The sequence below is a fragment of the Somniosus microcephalus genome, chromosome 27, assembly GCF_052327205.1.
Source record: "Somniosus microcephalus isolate GS21.2 chromosome 27, FLI_Smic_1.0, whole genome shotgun sequence".
NCBI lineage: Eukaryota > Metazoa > Chordata > Chondrichthyes > Squaliformes > Somniosidae > Somniosus > Somniosus microcephalus.
Window position 1 is genome coordinate 47,542,572 of NC_141013.1, and position 18,075 is coordinate 47,560,646.

The 18,075-nt window shown below is 52.3% G+C and overlaps 1 protein-coding gene across 1 annotated transcript in view; it reads left to right on the top strand.

The window, feature by feature from the left end:
- The window catches only part of aldh1a3 (aldehyde dehydrogenase 1 family, member A3), a 264,382-nt gene that overhangs the window by 190,947 nt on the left and 55,360 nt on the right, over positions 1–18,075 (top strand). Inside the window, exons 10-12 of the mRNA XM_085968931.1 lie at positions 3,641–3,805; positions 3,890–4,047; positions 7,901–7,975. Of these exons, the coding sequence (XP_085825057.1) occupies positions 3,641–3,805; positions 3,890–4,047; positions 7,901–7,975 (398 nt within the window). The remainder of the gene's footprint in view (positions 1–3,640; positions 3,806–3,889; positions 4,048–7,900; positions 7,976–18,075) is intronic.

Sequence of the window (18,075 nt, forward strand, 5' to 3'; positions counted from 1 at the left end):
CTGATATTATCTTTATTGTTTTCTTGAAAGTTGATTGATATTGATTTTGTTAAACCTCAAAGAAAGGGGGTTGTAATGATCACTAACATGTCATTCTATAGTGGACACTAGGTGGAGCCGTAGAGCTGTGTAGAGCTGTATATAGCTGTATGTATATAAGACTACACTACCCAGCTGTATGTATATTAAGACTACATTGCCCATATGGCACTAGGCTACCCACAAGGCAGCAGTCAAGATGGATGCCTCTACAGATACTGTACCTAGTCCACATGTGCTCAATAAAAGTATCTAGCAAAAGCTAGCTGTGTTCATAATAAGAATGTCTATTTATTAATTAACATAAGACCTCGCTCTAGGTCCCTCAACAACTGGAAACAGTGTGTTTCTATTTACTTTATCCTATCCCTTCAGAATTTGAAACACCTCTGTCAATTCCCCTCAAATCTACTCTGTTCTAACAGCTCCAATTTTCCAACTTAAAGCATGAGGAATCATAGAAGTGGCAGATACCATTTAATGTGGACACACACGGTGAGGTGACTAGAGAAGGAGAATAAGCAATGAGGTAAGGTAAACAATAAGATATAGCACAGCAGAGGGATCTGGGAGTACTGTTGAGTAGCTTTTTGAAACTGTGAGGTTGCAATAAAGAGTGTAAACAAGATCTGATGGTCTACTGGCGGACACAGGCGGAGAGATAGAGCGCAAGTCCCAGGAGGTAATAGTGAGCGTGTATAGGGCACTGGTTCAACCCCAGCTGATACAGATCTGGTCACTGTAGTGTCAAAAAAGACAGACTTGCATTTCTACAGCGCCTTTCATGACCTCAGGATGTCCCAAAGCGCTTTACAGCCAATGAAGTACTGTTGTAATGTAGGAAATGCAGCAGCCAATTTGCAAACAGCAAGCTCCCGCAAACAGCAATGTGAATGACCAGATAATCTGCTTTTTTTGTGATGTTGATTGAGGGATAAATATTGGCCAGGACTCCCCTGCTTGTCTTCAAAATAGTACCATAGGATCTTTTACATCCACCTGAGGGAGCAGACACTCAGTTTAACGTCTCATCTGACAGACAAGACCTCCAACAGTGCAGCACTCCATCAGCATTGCATTGGAGTGTCAGCCTAGCTTTATGTGCTCAAGTCTCTGGAGTGGGGCTTGAGCCCACAACCTTCTGCCTTGGAGCCACGGCTGTAATGGATTAACCTGGCTTTGGCGCAGACACAGTGGAGGCAAACTAGCTTGATACCAGAAATGAGACCCCCGAGCTACAAGCAGAGACTAACTGGACAGTTTACACTGCAGACACAAAACTCTGGAGATCTTAACCAAGCTTTCACTAAACTGAACTAGAATAAATCATTTGATATAACCAGGAAGCACTGACTCACTATCAGAAAGGGAAGGTGAGTCGACAGTTTTGATTTAATGGGGGTGAAATGAGCGAGAATCAGCCGTCGATTCAGCATTCACTTCAATGGAAAGGAAAACCTGGCAGGGTGTAAACCGGACTTCTGATTTGCTCGTGCCCATTTTGCGTTACCACCCAAAACCACTTTCACTCCCAATGGCTTCACAAAGTGGGTGGGCAAAGTGTGCCCAGGGGCAGAGTGTGCCCAGGGGCAGAGTGTGCCCAGAGGCAGAGTGTGCCCAGGGGCAAAGTGTGCCCAGAGGCAGCGTCAAAACATTCAAGAGAGAGATGGACAGCTTTTTGAGAGAGGAGAGGTTGATGGGTGTAACCGGTATAATAGCGGATGGCAGACCTGAACTATGGGGCCAGGGAGCTGGGCTGCAGGGGTCTTCTATGGTCCTGTGCAATCTTAGATTCTTTAGTAACAATATCAAAATACATTTAGAAAACGCAACTTGCTGCAAAAAACCAAAGTATGATTGTAGAAGATGATTTTGTATATAATTTGACGTGCTTTGCATGATTATGCTCCAAGCCAATCAGGCTTTAGTACAGGATTTGAGCACAGCGCTGAGTGAGCTGGTGAGAGAGTGAGAAAGTACAATAGGAACCTGGCGAGTGTGAGAATTAGGGACAGAGGGGAAAGGAGGACCACAGCAGTTTCATTGAAGTTTAAGTAGATCATGAATATAAACCTAAAATTTAACTATAACGTAACTACCATTTAAGGTCAAAATTGAAAGGGAAAAGTTATTACAGAAGCAAGGGCACCAGATTGGAATCGGGCAGATTTTAGACAGAAGGGGAGTGAGCTAGCTGAGGTGAGGTGGGAGGAGACATTGGTACGCAGGACTGTAGGGCAAGAGTAGGATATTTTTTAGCTGGGCTGACCCTGGGATTTCACGTGAGCTCTGAGATATCGACAGAAGGTGGGCAGAAATTCCACTCTGCCAGATCCTCCCTCAGAAATTCAGGGCCTTGATCTGTCTCCTTCACTTCGGGGCGGGCGATCCAATATCGCTCGTTTTACACCATCGCCCAAAGTCAAACCGACTCCCTGCAAGGTCCGTTCTGATAGCTGATGGGTGATTTCACCATCAGAACAGACATTGTATGGGAACATTGACTTTAGCCGATAGTGTAAAAGAGGCAATATTGGATCAGCTGCTCCGACACATCTCCCGCGATTTACAGATATAATTATTATAGCTATTTGCTGATTGGCTACTCAGTTGTCTGGTAGTTGTAAGACAGAACGCCTCCACAAAGCACATTGAGTAAACTCGGCTCTCTCGCAAGTTTGCTTAAAAAAAGAGAAATAATTGAATTCTCATTTAACGCAAAGTGAGAGGAGATGAAACCCCTTTGTGTAGAATCCTGGGACTATCAATGAACAACATCAAGAAACAACTTTGAAATATTGTACCGAAGTTGGCAGTGAAGGGGTTAATCGGCAATGAATCTAACTCCTTAAGTAAAGTGGTGCAATTTATAATGAGGCTTCAGCTTCTCTCTAAACCTCTGGGCATCGATACAGAATGGTGGCCGTGGCTTAAAGCACCATGACAAGTAGCTGGTAATGTGTTACCACACCCTCAAGGGTCCTGGTTGTGAAAGGTTTTGTAGTACTGTCCATGAAACTCTATAGGGGGCTGGGAATGAAGTCATGTCTCGAGAAGGAGCTGCCTGGGGCTAGAGGCTGAAGCCAACAATAAGACGCAATTGTGTGCTCAGATTCTGATATCTTAACTGGGACATTGTAATTACCCAAAGGATTGCAGTGATAGAAGAAAGCCTAGATGTTGTATGTATGATTCCTGTATAAGAATAGGACTTTCTTTCACACATTTCCAATGAGTCTTATCCCAAAGCTAAGTGGGACATGGAAGGAGATAGACCTACTGAAAAAGCCACAGCAGATCAGATTTTCAACCACTTAAACCCTTCAGTACACTCTGTGAACCTTCAGATGAAAGTGTTGAAGGGATGACACCTGTAGTGGCTAGGGGCTGTTCTACCGTGTCGGACTGTCAGCGTATGAATGGAAGATACATCCCCTCTCTTGACTATTTATCTTTCTGACAGATATAATTAAGTGGAACAATCATGATGAGCTGCTGCTAAAACTCCAGTTGCCAGTAAGCAAGTAAGTCTAGGCCTGTCTGTACAAGTGTACAGTCAGCTTATTAATGCTCACCACTGTCCCCATTTCTCTCCACTTAGATTGACCAAGATCAGTTTGACAAAATTCTGGAGCTAATAGAGAGTGGCAAGAAAGAAGGAGCCAGGCTGGAGTCTGGTGGCTGTGCCATTGGAGATGTGGGTCATTACATTCAGCCCACGGTGTTCTCAGAGGTGACAGACAACATGCGCATCGCTCGGGAGGAGGTAACATCACGGCTATCAAAGCATTAAATGAGAATATTACTTAGCAACTGAATAGATGTCACCCGTATTTTTCATGTGCCGCAGATCTTTGGACCGGTGCAAGTGATACTGAAGTTTAAAAGCACTGAGGAGGTTATTAGAAGAGCCAACAGCAGTGAGTTTGGGCTAACAGCGGGAGTGTTCACCAGGAACATCGACAGAGCATTGACTGTGGCTTCTGCCCTTCACTCCGGAACAGTTTGGTAAAAAACACAAACACTTTTATCTGAAATATCCATTTTTAGCATCACTCGTATTTTCCTGTGAAACATTTCTAACGAGGATAACAAAGTGTATTTTGATCTACAAAAAGGCAGCGCCGCAGCGGGCAGGGTGGCAGGTTCAGTCCCTGCCTTTCTGCGGGAGGCTGATACCTGCCCTGGACATGACGGCCGTTGCCGGAGTTTCTGGCAGGTGCTGAGGGTGCACCATTGGTGACCCACCACCAACAGGAAACCTCCCCCGACCATGGAAAGTGGCCCAAGGTCAGCGGGCACTATCCCAGTGTCAAGGTCGGGACTGAAGAGCTCTGGACTCTCAGGGTCAAGTTCCTTAGCTTGACATTAAGAGTGATGGAAACAGAAGGCAAAAGTGGAAAGGTCAGAGTAAGAATGGGAGGCAATTTAATGGAGGTGTTCAAAATTGAAGGGTTTTGATAGAGTAGATAGGGAGAAACTGTTTCCACTGGCAGGAGGGTTGGTAACCAGAGGACACAGATTGAAGGTACAAAAGCAAAATACGGCGGGATGCTGGAAATCTGAAATAAAAACAAAAAATGCTGGAAATACTCAGCAAGTCAGGCAACATCTGTGGAGAGAGAAACAGAGTTAGGGGTAAAAATTGGGTAGCGCCCCAAAAAAGTTAGCGCTCCCGTGGGGATTTTCCCAGGTAGCGCCCCGAGAAGAAGGAGGGGCGCTACGGGAAGCGCCCCACGTCCCTCTTGGGGCACTGTGAGCCAATATCGCGGCACTACGTGCCACAGTACTGCAGGCCTTATTAAAAGGGGAGGAGCCTGGCGCAGCTCGTCCCAGCAACAAAAATGGCCGCTCGCACCTTCCCTTTAACTAGCGCCATCCCGGCCGCAGGTAGGCCCCCCTGACCCCGGCGGGCATAACGTCCAGCAGTAAGTCGGGGGGCGCCACCCAATATTATAGCCGGGGTGTGAGCGGGGCGCTGCACACAGCGATGACGTCATCGCCGGCAGCGCTAACCTCCCGCTGAATTTCGTGGGAGGCGTTAGTGGCGCCGCGCCCAGGCGCGCTAGTTGATTTGCACCCCGTTAGCGCCTAAGAGGGTGCTAACGGGAGGTGCAAATCAACCAAATTTAGCTCCCTTAATGTATCAGGTCTGTGACCCTTCAAAAGGTTTTTATTACAGATTTACAGCAGCACGGTGGCATAGTGGTTAGCACTGTTGCCTCACAGCGCCAGGGACCCGGGTTCGAATCCGGCCTCGGGCGACTGTCTGTGTGGAGTTTGCACATTCTCCCCGTGTTTACGTGGGTTTCCTCCGGGTGCTCCGGTTTCCTCCCACAGCCCAAAGATGTGCGGGTTAGGTTGATTGGCCATGATAAATTGACCCTTAGTGTTAGGGGGATTAAATACGTGGGGTTACGGGGATAGGGTGGGATATGTGTCGGTGTAGGGGTTACGGGGATCGGGTGGGATATGTGTCGGTGCAGGCTCGATGGGCCGAAATGGCCTCTATCTGCACTGTGGGGTTTCTGTGATTTAAGGTAATTGGCATAAAAACCAGAGGGGAACTAAGGAGAATGTTTTTACGCAGTGAGTTGTTGTGATCTGGAATGCGCTGCCTGAAAGAGCGGCGGAAGCAGATTCAATAGTAACTTTCAAAAGGGAATTGGATAAATACTTGAAATGGAAAAATGTGCAGGGCTACGGGGATAGAGCGGGGGAGTGGGACCAATCGGAGAGCTCTTTCAAACAGCTGGCACAGGCACGATGGGCCGAATGGCCTCCTTCTGTGCTGTATCATTCTATGATTTTATCTACGGTGGGACCTCCACCCTGTCCTGTGCCCCTGTCGCGGACCATTTTCTGGGATCAGGTTCATTAACATAGCGTGTGCCGTGGCAGGTTGGTAATTGTTCTGACACGGTGGCTCCGACTGGACAATGAGGCCAATGTTAACTGGAAGAGAAAAAGTTAAAAAAAATGTTTAATTGCCAAGGCTGCCAAAGGCACTCGGCTGATTGGCCTGAGTCAGGCCAGCCTGACTTTAAATTATTGCTCGTCCCAGGGCACTTAACATAAGATATATCACATGACATCATCCTGCCATTTGCATGCCATTATAATAAGCCCGGCCATATTTGGACAGACGTCTGATTTGCCCAAGGCCCACTGGTCCCCTGGACTATCAGTCCGGAGGCCTGTCTCGGGGCCAGTTAGATCGGGCAAGTGCTCATTTACACTGGGAAATAAAGCTGGAGTAAAGGAGAGAGAGGCAGGCTTCTATCATTGGCTGAAAGCAGCACACTCCTCAGGGTCAAAGGTCAGATAATGAGGGTATGCTTAGTATTTAGAAAATGATGTATGTGGAGGGATCGAGAAAGGTCTCAGCTTCAAGTACTGTTTTCAGTGTGTGGGTGATGCCTTCAGTCTCGGCCTCTGTCCTTCTGCTCTTTGTGAGACTCTCCTTGGGGCCCTGTGATTTGGTCCTGTCCCCCCCTGTTGCTCATCGTGTTCCAGAGAATGAAAGAAATAAAGAAAAAACCTGCATTTCAACCATACCTTTCACAACCACAAGATGTCCCAAAACACTTCACAGCCAATGAGGTACTTTTGAAGTGGAGTCACTGTTGTAATGTAGGAAACACGGCAGCCAGTTTGCGCACAGCAAGCTCCCACAAACAGCAATGTTCCAATGAGCAGATAGCCTGTTTTATAGATGTTGGTGGAAGGATAAATATTGGGAGAATTCCCCACATTTTCTTCAAAATAGTGGCCATGGGATCTTTAACGTCCACCTGAGGGGGCAGACGGGGCCTCGGTTTAACATCTCATCCGAAAGACGGCACCTCCGACAGTGCGGCGCTCCCTCAGTACTGCCCCTCCGACAGTGCGGCGTTCCCTCAGTACTGCCCCTCTGACAGTGCGGCGCTCCCTCAGTACTGCCCCTCCGACAGTGCAGCGCTTCCTCAGTACTGCCCCTCCGACAGTGCAGCGCTCCCTCAGTACTGCCCCTCCGACAGTGCAGCACTCCCTCAGTACTGACCCTCCGACAGTGCGGCGCTCCCTCAGTACTGCCCCTCCAACAGTGCGGCACTCCCTCAGTACTGCCCCTCCGACAGTGCAGCGCTCCCTCAGTACGGCCCCTCCGACAGTGCAGCGCTCCCTCAGTACTGCCCCTCCGACAGTGCAGCACTCCCTCAGTACTGCCCCTCCGACAGTGCAGCGCTCCCTCAGTACTGCCCCTCCGACAGTGCTGCGCTCCCTCAGTACTGTCCCACCGATGGTGCAGCGCTCCCTCAGCACTGCACTGGAGTGTCAGCCTGGATTATGTGCTCAAGACCCTGGAGTGGAACTTGAACCCACGACCTTGTGACTCAGAGGCGAGCCACGGATGACGCTGTGCTCAGGCTACATGAAGGTGGGGGCCGTACCTGAGGAGCTAACACCTCACTGTAAGATTATTAAAACATTTTTTAACTTAATAAACAAATTTTAACCTGAACGTTTGCTTAAATTCTCCAGGATGAGGCCTTACTCTGGGCTTAGCACACTTCTAGTAGTCAGTGTCTCTGCACAGGATCTCTGCCTCGGACAGGGGAAGGGTTAATAACACTGTGCCTCGTACGTACACTGGGGACATGCATTAGCCTGCTGCCTCCTGCCACCAGAGGACTGTGCCACAAGCACACATTTGTAGCTAACTGAAGCTGATCCAGCAACTTGAGAAGGTGTCTGGTGTTGTACTGCACTACAGACCAGCGGCTGGGAGATGGCGTACAGCACTGTCCTCTCCTCTACACCTGCTGCATGCCCAGGATTGGGAGACACAGAAGTTTAATGTGACTTTCATTTTGCTTTGCAGGATTAACTGCTACAATGCTCTTCATGCTCAGGCACCTTTTGGTGGCTTCAAAATGTCTGGAAATGGAAGAGAAATGTAAGAATTTATATTTTACATTTTCATCTGAATTTTGAGGTATTTCGGGTCAGTTGGTCTCACTTCCTGTGTGTGCTGAATATACTGAATATACTTCCCCATCCTGTCAGCCCACTAACACTGTCTGAGAACGGCCGACACGGATTCCCTCTCTATTTGTTCCCTTCTTTTATCTTTTATCTTTGTTCACTGAATCAGCCTGTTCATTAAAATAAGTTAACACTAAATCAAAGTAACAATATAACAGTGCATGTTGTAACAGTACAGGAACTCCAGTGACCTGGCGCAGCAGATGTGGGTGTCCTACTGGAACAGCTCAGTGCCCTGGAGTGGGATGAGCGGGTTTCCTACTGGAACAGATCAGCTACCAGGAATGGGATAGGTGGGTTTCCTACTGGAACAGCTCAGTGCCCTGGAGTGGGATGAGCGGGTTTCCTACTGGAACAGATCAGCTACCAGGAATGGGATAGGTGGGCTTCCTACTGGAACAGCTCAGTGCCCTGGAGTGGGATGGGCGGGTTTCCTACTGGAACAGATCAGTGACCTGGAGTGGGATGGGCGGGTTTCCTACTGGAACAGATCAGTGCCCTGGAATGGGATGGGCGGGTTTCCTACTGGAACAGATCAGTGCCCTGGAATGGGATGGGCGGGTTTCCTACTGGAACAGCTCAGTGCCCTGGAGTGGGATGGGCGGGTTTCCTACTGGAACAGATCAGTGACCTGGAGTGGGATGGGCGGGTTTCCTACTGGAACAGATCAGTGCCCTGGAATGGGATGGGCGGGTTTCCTACTGGAACAGATCAGTGCCCTGGAATGGGATGGGCGGGTTTCCTACTGGAACAGCTCAGTGCCCTGGAGTGGGATGGGCGGGTTTCCTACTGGAACAGCTCAGTGACCTGGAGTGGGATGGGCGGGTTTCCTACTGGAACAGATCAGCTACCAGGAATGGGATGAGCGGGTTTCCTACTGGAACAGCTCAGTGACCTGGAGTGGGATGGGCGGAATTCTCCTGGAACAGCTCAGTGCCCTGGAGTGGGATGTGCAGGTATCCCACTGGAAACGGTACCTCAATTTCCTTGAATGGGATGGGCGGGGATTCTACTGGAACAGATCAGTGCCCTTGCAAATCAAATCCTGGGAAGTTGGCCCGTTCAACCATGTAATTTCCTGTTCCTTAAAGGTGTGTCTGTTTGGTGGTCACATCAAGTTGCTGCTATTGACCCAATGATTTCATTCATTATTTGATGCTGTCTTTGGGTTTCATTGCTGCAACTATTCACCTCTTCTCAAAGCTGTATTCCAGCTTCCAGCTGTGGGTGTTAGCCAGGGAATGAGCTCTGTGTATCCCACTGCCCTTCGACTCCCGTTGCCAGCTTGCTCTGACCAGAGGAGGGGTGCAGTACAGGCCGGCCTAAGGATTCTCAGAATGCTGGGAACCTCTGTAAAGCATGTAAGGAATGTTAGTCAAAGGAAACCAGATGAATCTTTAACCCTCTTACTTCAATTCCACATTCAAGAATTGGACTGGAGATTTACCATCCACACTAAGGTTTATAAGATGCCTAAAACCTATCTTGCCTTGGAATGGTCTTACATTACCCAGTCCAAAGCATGTTAACAGCAACACAAACCAATCAGCGCAGGGACGCAGTACCCGACGGAGTGAAATGTTGGTGCCTGATTGCCTGTTAGCAATGTTCAATTTACAGTTTGGATTTCACTCGTCACTGAGGAGTTAACACTTCTCACTGGGCCTGATCCTTTGGTGGTTGCCCTGTGGTGGAGTTCAGTGATTCTGCCAACAACAACTTGCATTAATATGGCACCTTTAATGTAGAACAATATCCCCACCTGGGCTCTTCACAAAGGCGCCATCAGATTAAGACGGACGAGAGTTTCAGCAGCAGCTAAGCTGAGTTGGGAGGGAGGCGGGCAATGTTTATGGAGATGGAAGTAGGTGGTCGTTGTGATGGGGAGAATGTGGGGTCAGATGCTCAGTTCGGGGTGAATAGACGCCGAGGTTGTGAACAGTCTGGTTCAGCCTGAGACAGTGGTCGGACAGGGAGAAGAAATCACTATAAAATGAATGGAGTAGGTTGTGGGCTTTGGCCTTCCCAATGTTTAACTGGAGGAAATTTCAGCTCATTCAAGATAGCTTGACAACTTCGAGACAGTGGAGCAGTCAAGAAAGGTGGGGGAGAGACAGCTGTGGAAGCTGATCTCATTCATTTAGATGATGTCTTCAAGGGCAGCATTTAGAGGAAGAGGATAGGGCCAAGGATAGATCCTTGAGAGACTTCAGAGGAAACAAGGTGGGGGCGGGAAGAGAAGTCATTGCAGGAGATGCTCAGGCTGTGACTGAATAGGTAAGATTGCAACCCATCAGTCACAAATGACGATAGCAAAATACTGCGGATGCTGGAAATCCGAAATAACAACAGAAAACGCTGGAAAAACTCAGCAGGCCAGGCAACATCCGTGGAGAGAGAAATAGAGTCAACGTTTCAGGTCGAAACCCTTCATCAGAACTGAGAAAAAAGCAGGAAATGAAACAGATTAAAAAGCAAGTTTGGGGGCTGGGAAATGGGGGAGGGGATGAAAGAACAAAAGGGAAGGTCAGTGAGAGGTGAAGAGACATTAAGAGATATTCAAGGTGAGACGAGATGGTAATAGGACAGGTAAAGAGACAAAGGATGGCTCGAGATGAAGTGTGAAATGCGCTGGCAGAGTGAGAGACAGCTGCCGTGTGGGAGAGAGAAAAAAGGAAAAGGCACAAACCAAAGGTGTGGATAAAAAATATATAAAAATATAATCGGGGCCGAGGTTATGACCTGAAATTGTTGAACTCGATATTGAGTCTGGAAGGCTGTAAAGTGCCTAATCGAAAGATGAGGTGCTGTTCCTCGAGCTTACGCTGAGCTTCCGTGGAACAATGCAAGAGGCCGAGGACGGTGAGGTCCGAGTGGGAATGGGGCGGTGAATTAAAGTGACAGGCGACCGGGAGCTCAGGGTCACCCTTAAAGACTGAACGGAGGTGTTCCACAAAGCGGTCACCCAATCCGCGTTTGGTCTCCCCAATGACATCCTTTGTGACTGTGACAAAGGTAAACTATCCCTCTTGATCTGTCTGCAACCTTTGACACAGTTGACTTCTCCATCCTCCTCCAACGCCTCTCCACCGTCGCCCAGCTGGGTGGGACTGCACTCACCTGGTTCCATTCTGATCTATCTAATCGTAGCCAGAGAATCACCTGCAACGGCTTCTCTTCCCGCTCCCGCATCGTTACCTCTGGTGTCCCCCAAGGATCTATCCTTGGCCCCCTCCTATTCTCATCTACATGTTGCCCCTTGACGACGTCATCCGAAAACACAGCGTCAGTTTCCACATGTACGCTGACGACACCCAGCTCTACCTCACCATCACCTCTCTCAACACATCCATTGCCTCTGATTTGTCCCACTGCTTATCCGACATCCAGTACTGGATTAGCTGAAATTTTCTCCAACTAAATATTGGGAAGACCGAAGCCATTGTCCTTGGTCCCCGCCACAAACTCCGTTCCCTCGCCACCCACTCCATCCCTCTCCCTGGCATCTGTCTGAGGTTGAACCACACTGTTTGACCCTGAAATGAGCTTCCGACCACATATCCACAGCATAACTAAGACCGCCTACTTCCACCTCCGTAACATCGCCCGTCTCCGCCCTTGCCTCAGCTCATCCGCTGCTGAAACCCTCATCCATGCCTTTGTTACCTCTAGATTTGACTATTCCAACGCACTCCTGGCTGGGCTCCCACATTCCACCCTACATAAACCTGAGGTCATCCAAAACTGGGCTGCCCGTGTCCTAACTCGCACCAAGTCCCGTTCGCCCATCACCCCTGTGCTCGCTGACCTACATTGGCTCTTGGTTGAGCAACGCCTCGATTTCAAAATTCTCATCCTTGTTTTCAAATCCCTCCGTGGCCTCGCCCCTCCCTATCTCTGTAATCTCCTCCAGCCCCACAACCCCCCGAGATCTCTGCACTCCTCTAATTCTGCCCTCTTGAGCATCCCTGATTATAATCACTCCACCATTGGTGGCCGTGCTTTCAGCTGCCTGGGCCCTAAGCTCTGGAATTCCCTGCCTAAACCTCTCCGCCTCGCTACCTCTGTTTTCTCCTTTAAGATGCTCCTTAAAATCTGCCTCATCTGCCCTTACTTATGCGGCTTGGTGTCAGATTTTGTTTGATAACGCACCTGTGAAGCGCATCGTGTCGTTTTATTCTGTTAAAGGTGCTATATAAATGCAAGTTGTTGTTGTTATAGAATCATGGAATCAGACAGCGCAGAAGGAGGCCATTCGGCCCATCGTGCCTGTGCCGGCTCTTTGAACGAGCTCTCCAATTAGTCCCACTTCGCTGCTCTGACCCCAGAGCCCTGCAAATTTTCCCCCTTAAACTTTTTATCCAATTCCCTTTTGAAAGTTACGATTGAATCTGCTTCCACCGCCCTTTCAGGCAGCGCGTTCCAGATCACAACTCGCTGCGTAAAATGTAATTTCTCTTCTCTCGTCATCTACGGAGACATTGTGGCTCATTCATCTGTTTCAAACTCACACCAGATCGGGGAGGCCCAAGCATTGTCCTAATCTGGGGCCATGTGACAGGGGGCCGTGCGACAGGGGGCCGTGCGACAGGGGGCCGTGCGACAGGGGGCCGTGCGACAGGGGGCCGTGCGACAGGGGGCCGTGTGACAGGAGGCCGTGTGACAGGGCCATGTGACAGGGGGCCGTGCGACAGGGGGCCGTGTGACAGGGGGCCATGTGACAGGAGGCCGTGTGACGGGGCCATGTGACAGGGGGCCGTGCGACGGGGCCGTGTGACGGGCCGTGCGACGGGGGCCATGCGACAGGAGGCCGTGTGACGGGGCCATGCGACAGGAGGCCGTGCGACAGTGGGCCGTGCGACAGGGGGCATGCGTCGGGGCCGTGTGATGGGGAGCCGTGTGACAGGGGCTGTGCTACAGGGGACCGTGTGACAGGGGGCCGTGTGACAGGTTGTCGTGCGAAAGGAGGGCTGTGTGACATGGGCCATGTGACGGGGCTGTGTGACTATCTACTGGAATTTTTTGAGGATGTAACTGGTAAAATAGATAAGGGAGAACCAGTGGATGTGGTGTATTTGGACTTTCAGAAGGCTTTCGATAAGGTCCCACATAAGAGATTAGCGTGCAAAATTAAGGCACATGGGATTGGGGGCAAGGTATTGACTTGGATAGAGAACTGGTTGGCGGACAGAAAGCAAAGAGTTGGAATAAACGGGTCGCTTTCCGAGTGGCAGGCAGTGACTAGTGGGGTACCGCAAGGATCGGTCCTAGGACCCCAGCTATTCACAATATATAATGGCCCAGAACTTGGTGTCGGGGGCTTGCCGCGCGTGCAAGCCCCCGATGTGCACTCACCCTGCGCGCCGACATCTGAAACCTGGCCCGCAGTGGATTTCCTGTCAGTGGCCAGGTTCTGATGCCGGCGCGCTGTGCTAACCTGACCCAACGGCGTAGTTAGTGCGATGTGCCGGCTGGGATCAGGTGAGCACTGTTCAGCCAATCAGGGGAGGGGAAACTTCATTCATAAGTTTGAGAGTAAGAACTCTCAAACTCATGAGAAGTACTGCACCCCAAAACACTACTTAAACTTTAAATAAAAATTTTTAAAACATCCCAATCATTAAATTAAGTATAAATAATTAAAAAAAATAATTTAAACAATTTTTTTTTGTTGAAAAAAATAAATTTTTAATAAAAAGGGTCTAAAACTAAACTTACCTTATTGTAGATTCTTTAAAATAATAAACCTGTGGAAAAAAAAATTCTAAATTGCACTAAAACACCACTTACCTGTAAAAATAAATACTTACGTGTGCTTTTTACAAGCGTAAAGACCGGAGGCCTTCACACATGCGCAAATCCCCCAAAACAGAGGAAATCCAAGACGCACGCGCTGCCCCCTACAGCGCACACGCTAGCCTCTTCAACTCTTGGGTTAGAGGAGAGGAAATGCTGGTTTTCAGCACATGCGCTGTGCATGCTGAAAACCGGCATTTCCTCCGGCCAGACGCGTGAGTACCCCTTCCATACTCACGCGTTTGGGGAGGAATTATTGCCCCATTAATGATCTGGACGAGGGAATTGGATGTAATATCACCAAATTTGCAGACGACACAAAGCTGGGCGGGAGGGTAAGCTGCGAGGAGGATGTCGGGGAAACTCCAGTACGATTTGGACAGGTTGGGTGATTGGGCAGAAACATGGCAAATGCACTATAATGTGGATAAATGTGAGGTTATCCACTTTGGTGGCAAAAACAGGAAGGCAGATTATTATTTGAATGGCAATAGATTGGGAGAAGGGGAAGTGCAAAGAGACCTGGGTGTCCTTGTGCACCAGTCGCTGAAGGTAAGCATGCAGGTGCAGCAGGCGGTTAAGAAGGCAAATGGTATGTTGGCCTTCGTAGCAAGAGGGTTCGAGTACAGGAACAAGGATGTCTTGCTACAGTTGTACAGGGCCTTGGTGAGACCACACCTTGAGAATTGTGTGCAGTTTTGGTCACCTTACCTGAGGAAGGACGTTCTTGCCATGGAGGGTATTAAATCCGTGTGTTAATGGAGACACGGAATGCAGGAGTTGGTTTAACAAGCCTTTACTGAATGGAGACAACCGAAAACTGAAACTACAGAAGCCTGCTAGGGCCTTTTATACAGGGGTGGTCACTGCCGGTACTGCAGTCTGAGACCAGTTATTCCCTTAAAGGGACATGCACAACAGAGGGAGTGCAGCGAAGATTCACCAGGCTGATACCTGGGATGGCAGGAATGACGTATGAGGAGAGATTGTGTCGATTGGGTTTATACTCACTGGAGTTTAGAAGATTGAGAGGGGATCTCATCGAAACCTATAAAATTCTGTCAGGTCTGGACAGACTAGATGCAGGAAGGATGTTTCTGATGGCCAGGGAGTCCAGAACCAGGGGTCATAATCTAAGGATAAGGGGTAAGCCATTTAGGACTGAAATGAGGAGGAATTTCTTCACCCAGAGAGTGGTGAACCTGTGGAATTCTCTGCCACAGAGGGCAGTGGAGGCTAGTTCATTAAATATGTTCAAGAAAGAGTTGGATATATTTCTTGAGGCTAAAGGGATCAAGGAATATGGGGAAAAGGCAGGGACAGGGTATTGAATTTGGATGATCAGCCATGATCACATTGAATGGCGGAGCAGGCTCGAAGGGCCGAATGGCCTACTCCTGCTCCTATCTTCTATGTTTCTATGTTTCTATGTGAAAGGGGGCCGTGTGACAGGGTCCGAGTGACAGGGGCCGTGTGACAGTGACAGGGGGTCAGTGTGACGGGGGCGGTGTGACAGGGGGGGCGGTGTGACGGGGGGGCCGTGCGACATTGGCCGTGCGACAGTGGCCGTGCGACAGTGGCCGTGCGACAGGGGCCATGTGACAGGGGGCCGTGTGACGGGGCCGTGCGACAGTGGCCATGTGACAGGGGCCGTGTGACGGGTCCGTGGGACAGGGGGTCGTGTGACGGGGGGCCGTTGAACAGGGGGCTGTGCGACATTGGCCATGCGACATGGACCGTGCGACAGGAGGCCGTGTGAAGGGGTCGTGCAACGGGGTCGTGTGACAGGGTCCGTGTGACATGGGCCGTGTGACGGGGGGCCGTGTAACGGGGGGCCGTGTGACGGGGGGCCGTGAGACAGGGGGCCGTGTGACAGGGGCCGTGTGACAGTGACAGAGGGTGGTGTGACAGGGGCAGGGGGACGGTGTGACAGGGGTCAGTGTGATGGGGCTGTGCGACAGGTGGCCGTGTTACATGGGCCGTGTGACAGGGTCCCTGTGACAGGGGCCATGTGACAGTGACAGGGGGTGGTGTGACGGGGTGGTGTGACGGAGGCGGTGTGACGGGGGCGGTGTGACGGGGGCGGTGCGACATGGGGCCGTGCGACATGGGGCCGTGCGATGGGGGCCGTGCGACAGGGGATCCGTGAGACGGGGGGGTCGTGAGACGGGGGGGTCGTGAGACAGGGGGGGTCATGAGACAGGGGGGACCGTGAGACAGGGGGGACCGTGAGACGGGGGTCCGTGCGACAGGGGGGCCGTGAGACAGTGGGGCCGTGAGACAGTGGGGCCGTGAGACAGGAAGCCCGTGAGACAGGGGGGCCGTGTGACAGGGGGCCCGTGTGACAGGGGGCCATGTGACGGGGCCATGTGACAGGGGCCGTGTGACAAGGTGTCGTGCGACGGGGGGGGCCGTGTGACATTGGCCGTGTGACATGGGCCGTGTGGCAGTGATGGGGGCCGTGTGACCGGGCAACGTGTGACAGGGGGGCCGTGTGACAGGGGGGCCATGTGACAGGGGGGCCGTGTGACAGGGGCCATGTGACAGGCCGTGTGACAGTGACGGGGCGGTGTGACAGGGGACCGTGCGACATGGGGCCATGTGACGGGGCCGTGTGACAGGGGGCCATGTGACGGGGGCCATGTGAGACAGGGGGCCGTGTGACAGGAGCCGTGTGACAGGGGCCGTGTGACAGGTGGCCGTGAGGGGGCCATGTGACAGGGGGGCCATGTGACGGGGGCCGTGTGACGGGTCGTGTGACGGGGCCATGTGACGGGGCCATGTGACGGGGGGCCGTGTGACATTGGGCCGTGTGACATTGGGCTGTGTGACCGGGGGCCGTGTGACAGGGGGCCGTGTGACAGGGGGCCGTGCGACAGGGGACCATGCGACATGGGGTCGTGCGACAGGGGCCGTGCGACAGGGTGTCGTGCAACAGGAGGGCCATGTGTCGTGCAACAGGAGGGACATGGGCCGTGCGACATGGGCAGTGTAACAGAGATAGGGGTCCATGTGATGGGGCCGTGCTACAGGGGGCCGTGCTACAGGGGGCCGTGCTACAGGGGGCCGTGCAAGAGGTGGCCGTGTGACAGGAGCCGTGTGACAGGAGCCATGTGACGGGGGCCGTGCGACATGGGGCCGTGCGACATGGGGCCGTGCGACATGGGGCCGTGCGACAGGGGGCCGTGCGACAGGGGGCCGTGTGAGAGGGGCCGTGCGACGGGGCCGTGCGACAGGGGGTCCATGTGACAGGGTCCATGTGACACGGGCCGTGTGACGGGGGGGCCGTGTGACGGGGTCTATTTGACAGGCGCCGTGCGACGGGGGCCGTGCGACGGGGCGCCATGCGACGGGGGGCCGTGTGACGGGGTGCCGTGTGATGGGGCCATGTGACGGGGGCCGTGTGACAAGGGGCCATGTGACAGTGACAGCGGGGGCCGTGTGACAGTGACGGGGGCCGTGTGAAAGGGGGGCCGTGTGACAGGGGGCCGTGTGACGGGGGGCCGTGTGATGGGGGCCCGTGTGACGGGGGGCCGTGCGACAGGGGCCGCGTGACAGGGGGCCGTGTGACAGGGGGCCGTGTGACGGGGTCGTGCGACGGGCCGTGTGACAGGGCCGTGTGACGGGGCCGTGCAACAGGGACAGAGGGACAGTGTGTCAGGGGGGCGGTGTGACAGGGGTCAGTGTGACAGGGGGGGCCATGTGACATGGGCCGTGTCACATGGACCGTGTGACGGGCCATGCGGCGGGGATGTGTGACAGGGTTCCGTGTGATGGGCCATGTGACAGGGGCCGTGTGACAGTGACGGGGCGGTGTGACAAGGGCGGTGTGACAGGGAGGCCGTGCGACATGGGGCCGTGCGACATGGGGCCGTGCGACATGGGGCCGTGCGACATGGGGCCGTGCGACATGGGGCCGTGCGACAGGGGGCCGTGCGACAGGGGGGCCGTGCGACAGGGGGGCCATGTGACAGCGTGGCCTTGTGACATGGGCCGTGTGACAGTGATCCGTGTGACAGGGGGTTGTGTGACGGGGACGTGCGACATGGGCAGTGCGACAGGGGCCGTGTGACAGGGGCCGTGTGACAGGGGCCGTGTGACGGGGGGCCGTGTGACGGGGGGCCGTGTGACGGGGGGCCGTGTGACAGGGGGCCGTGTGACAGGGGGCCGTGTGACAGGGGCCGTGTGACAGGGGCGTGTGACAGGGGCCTTGCG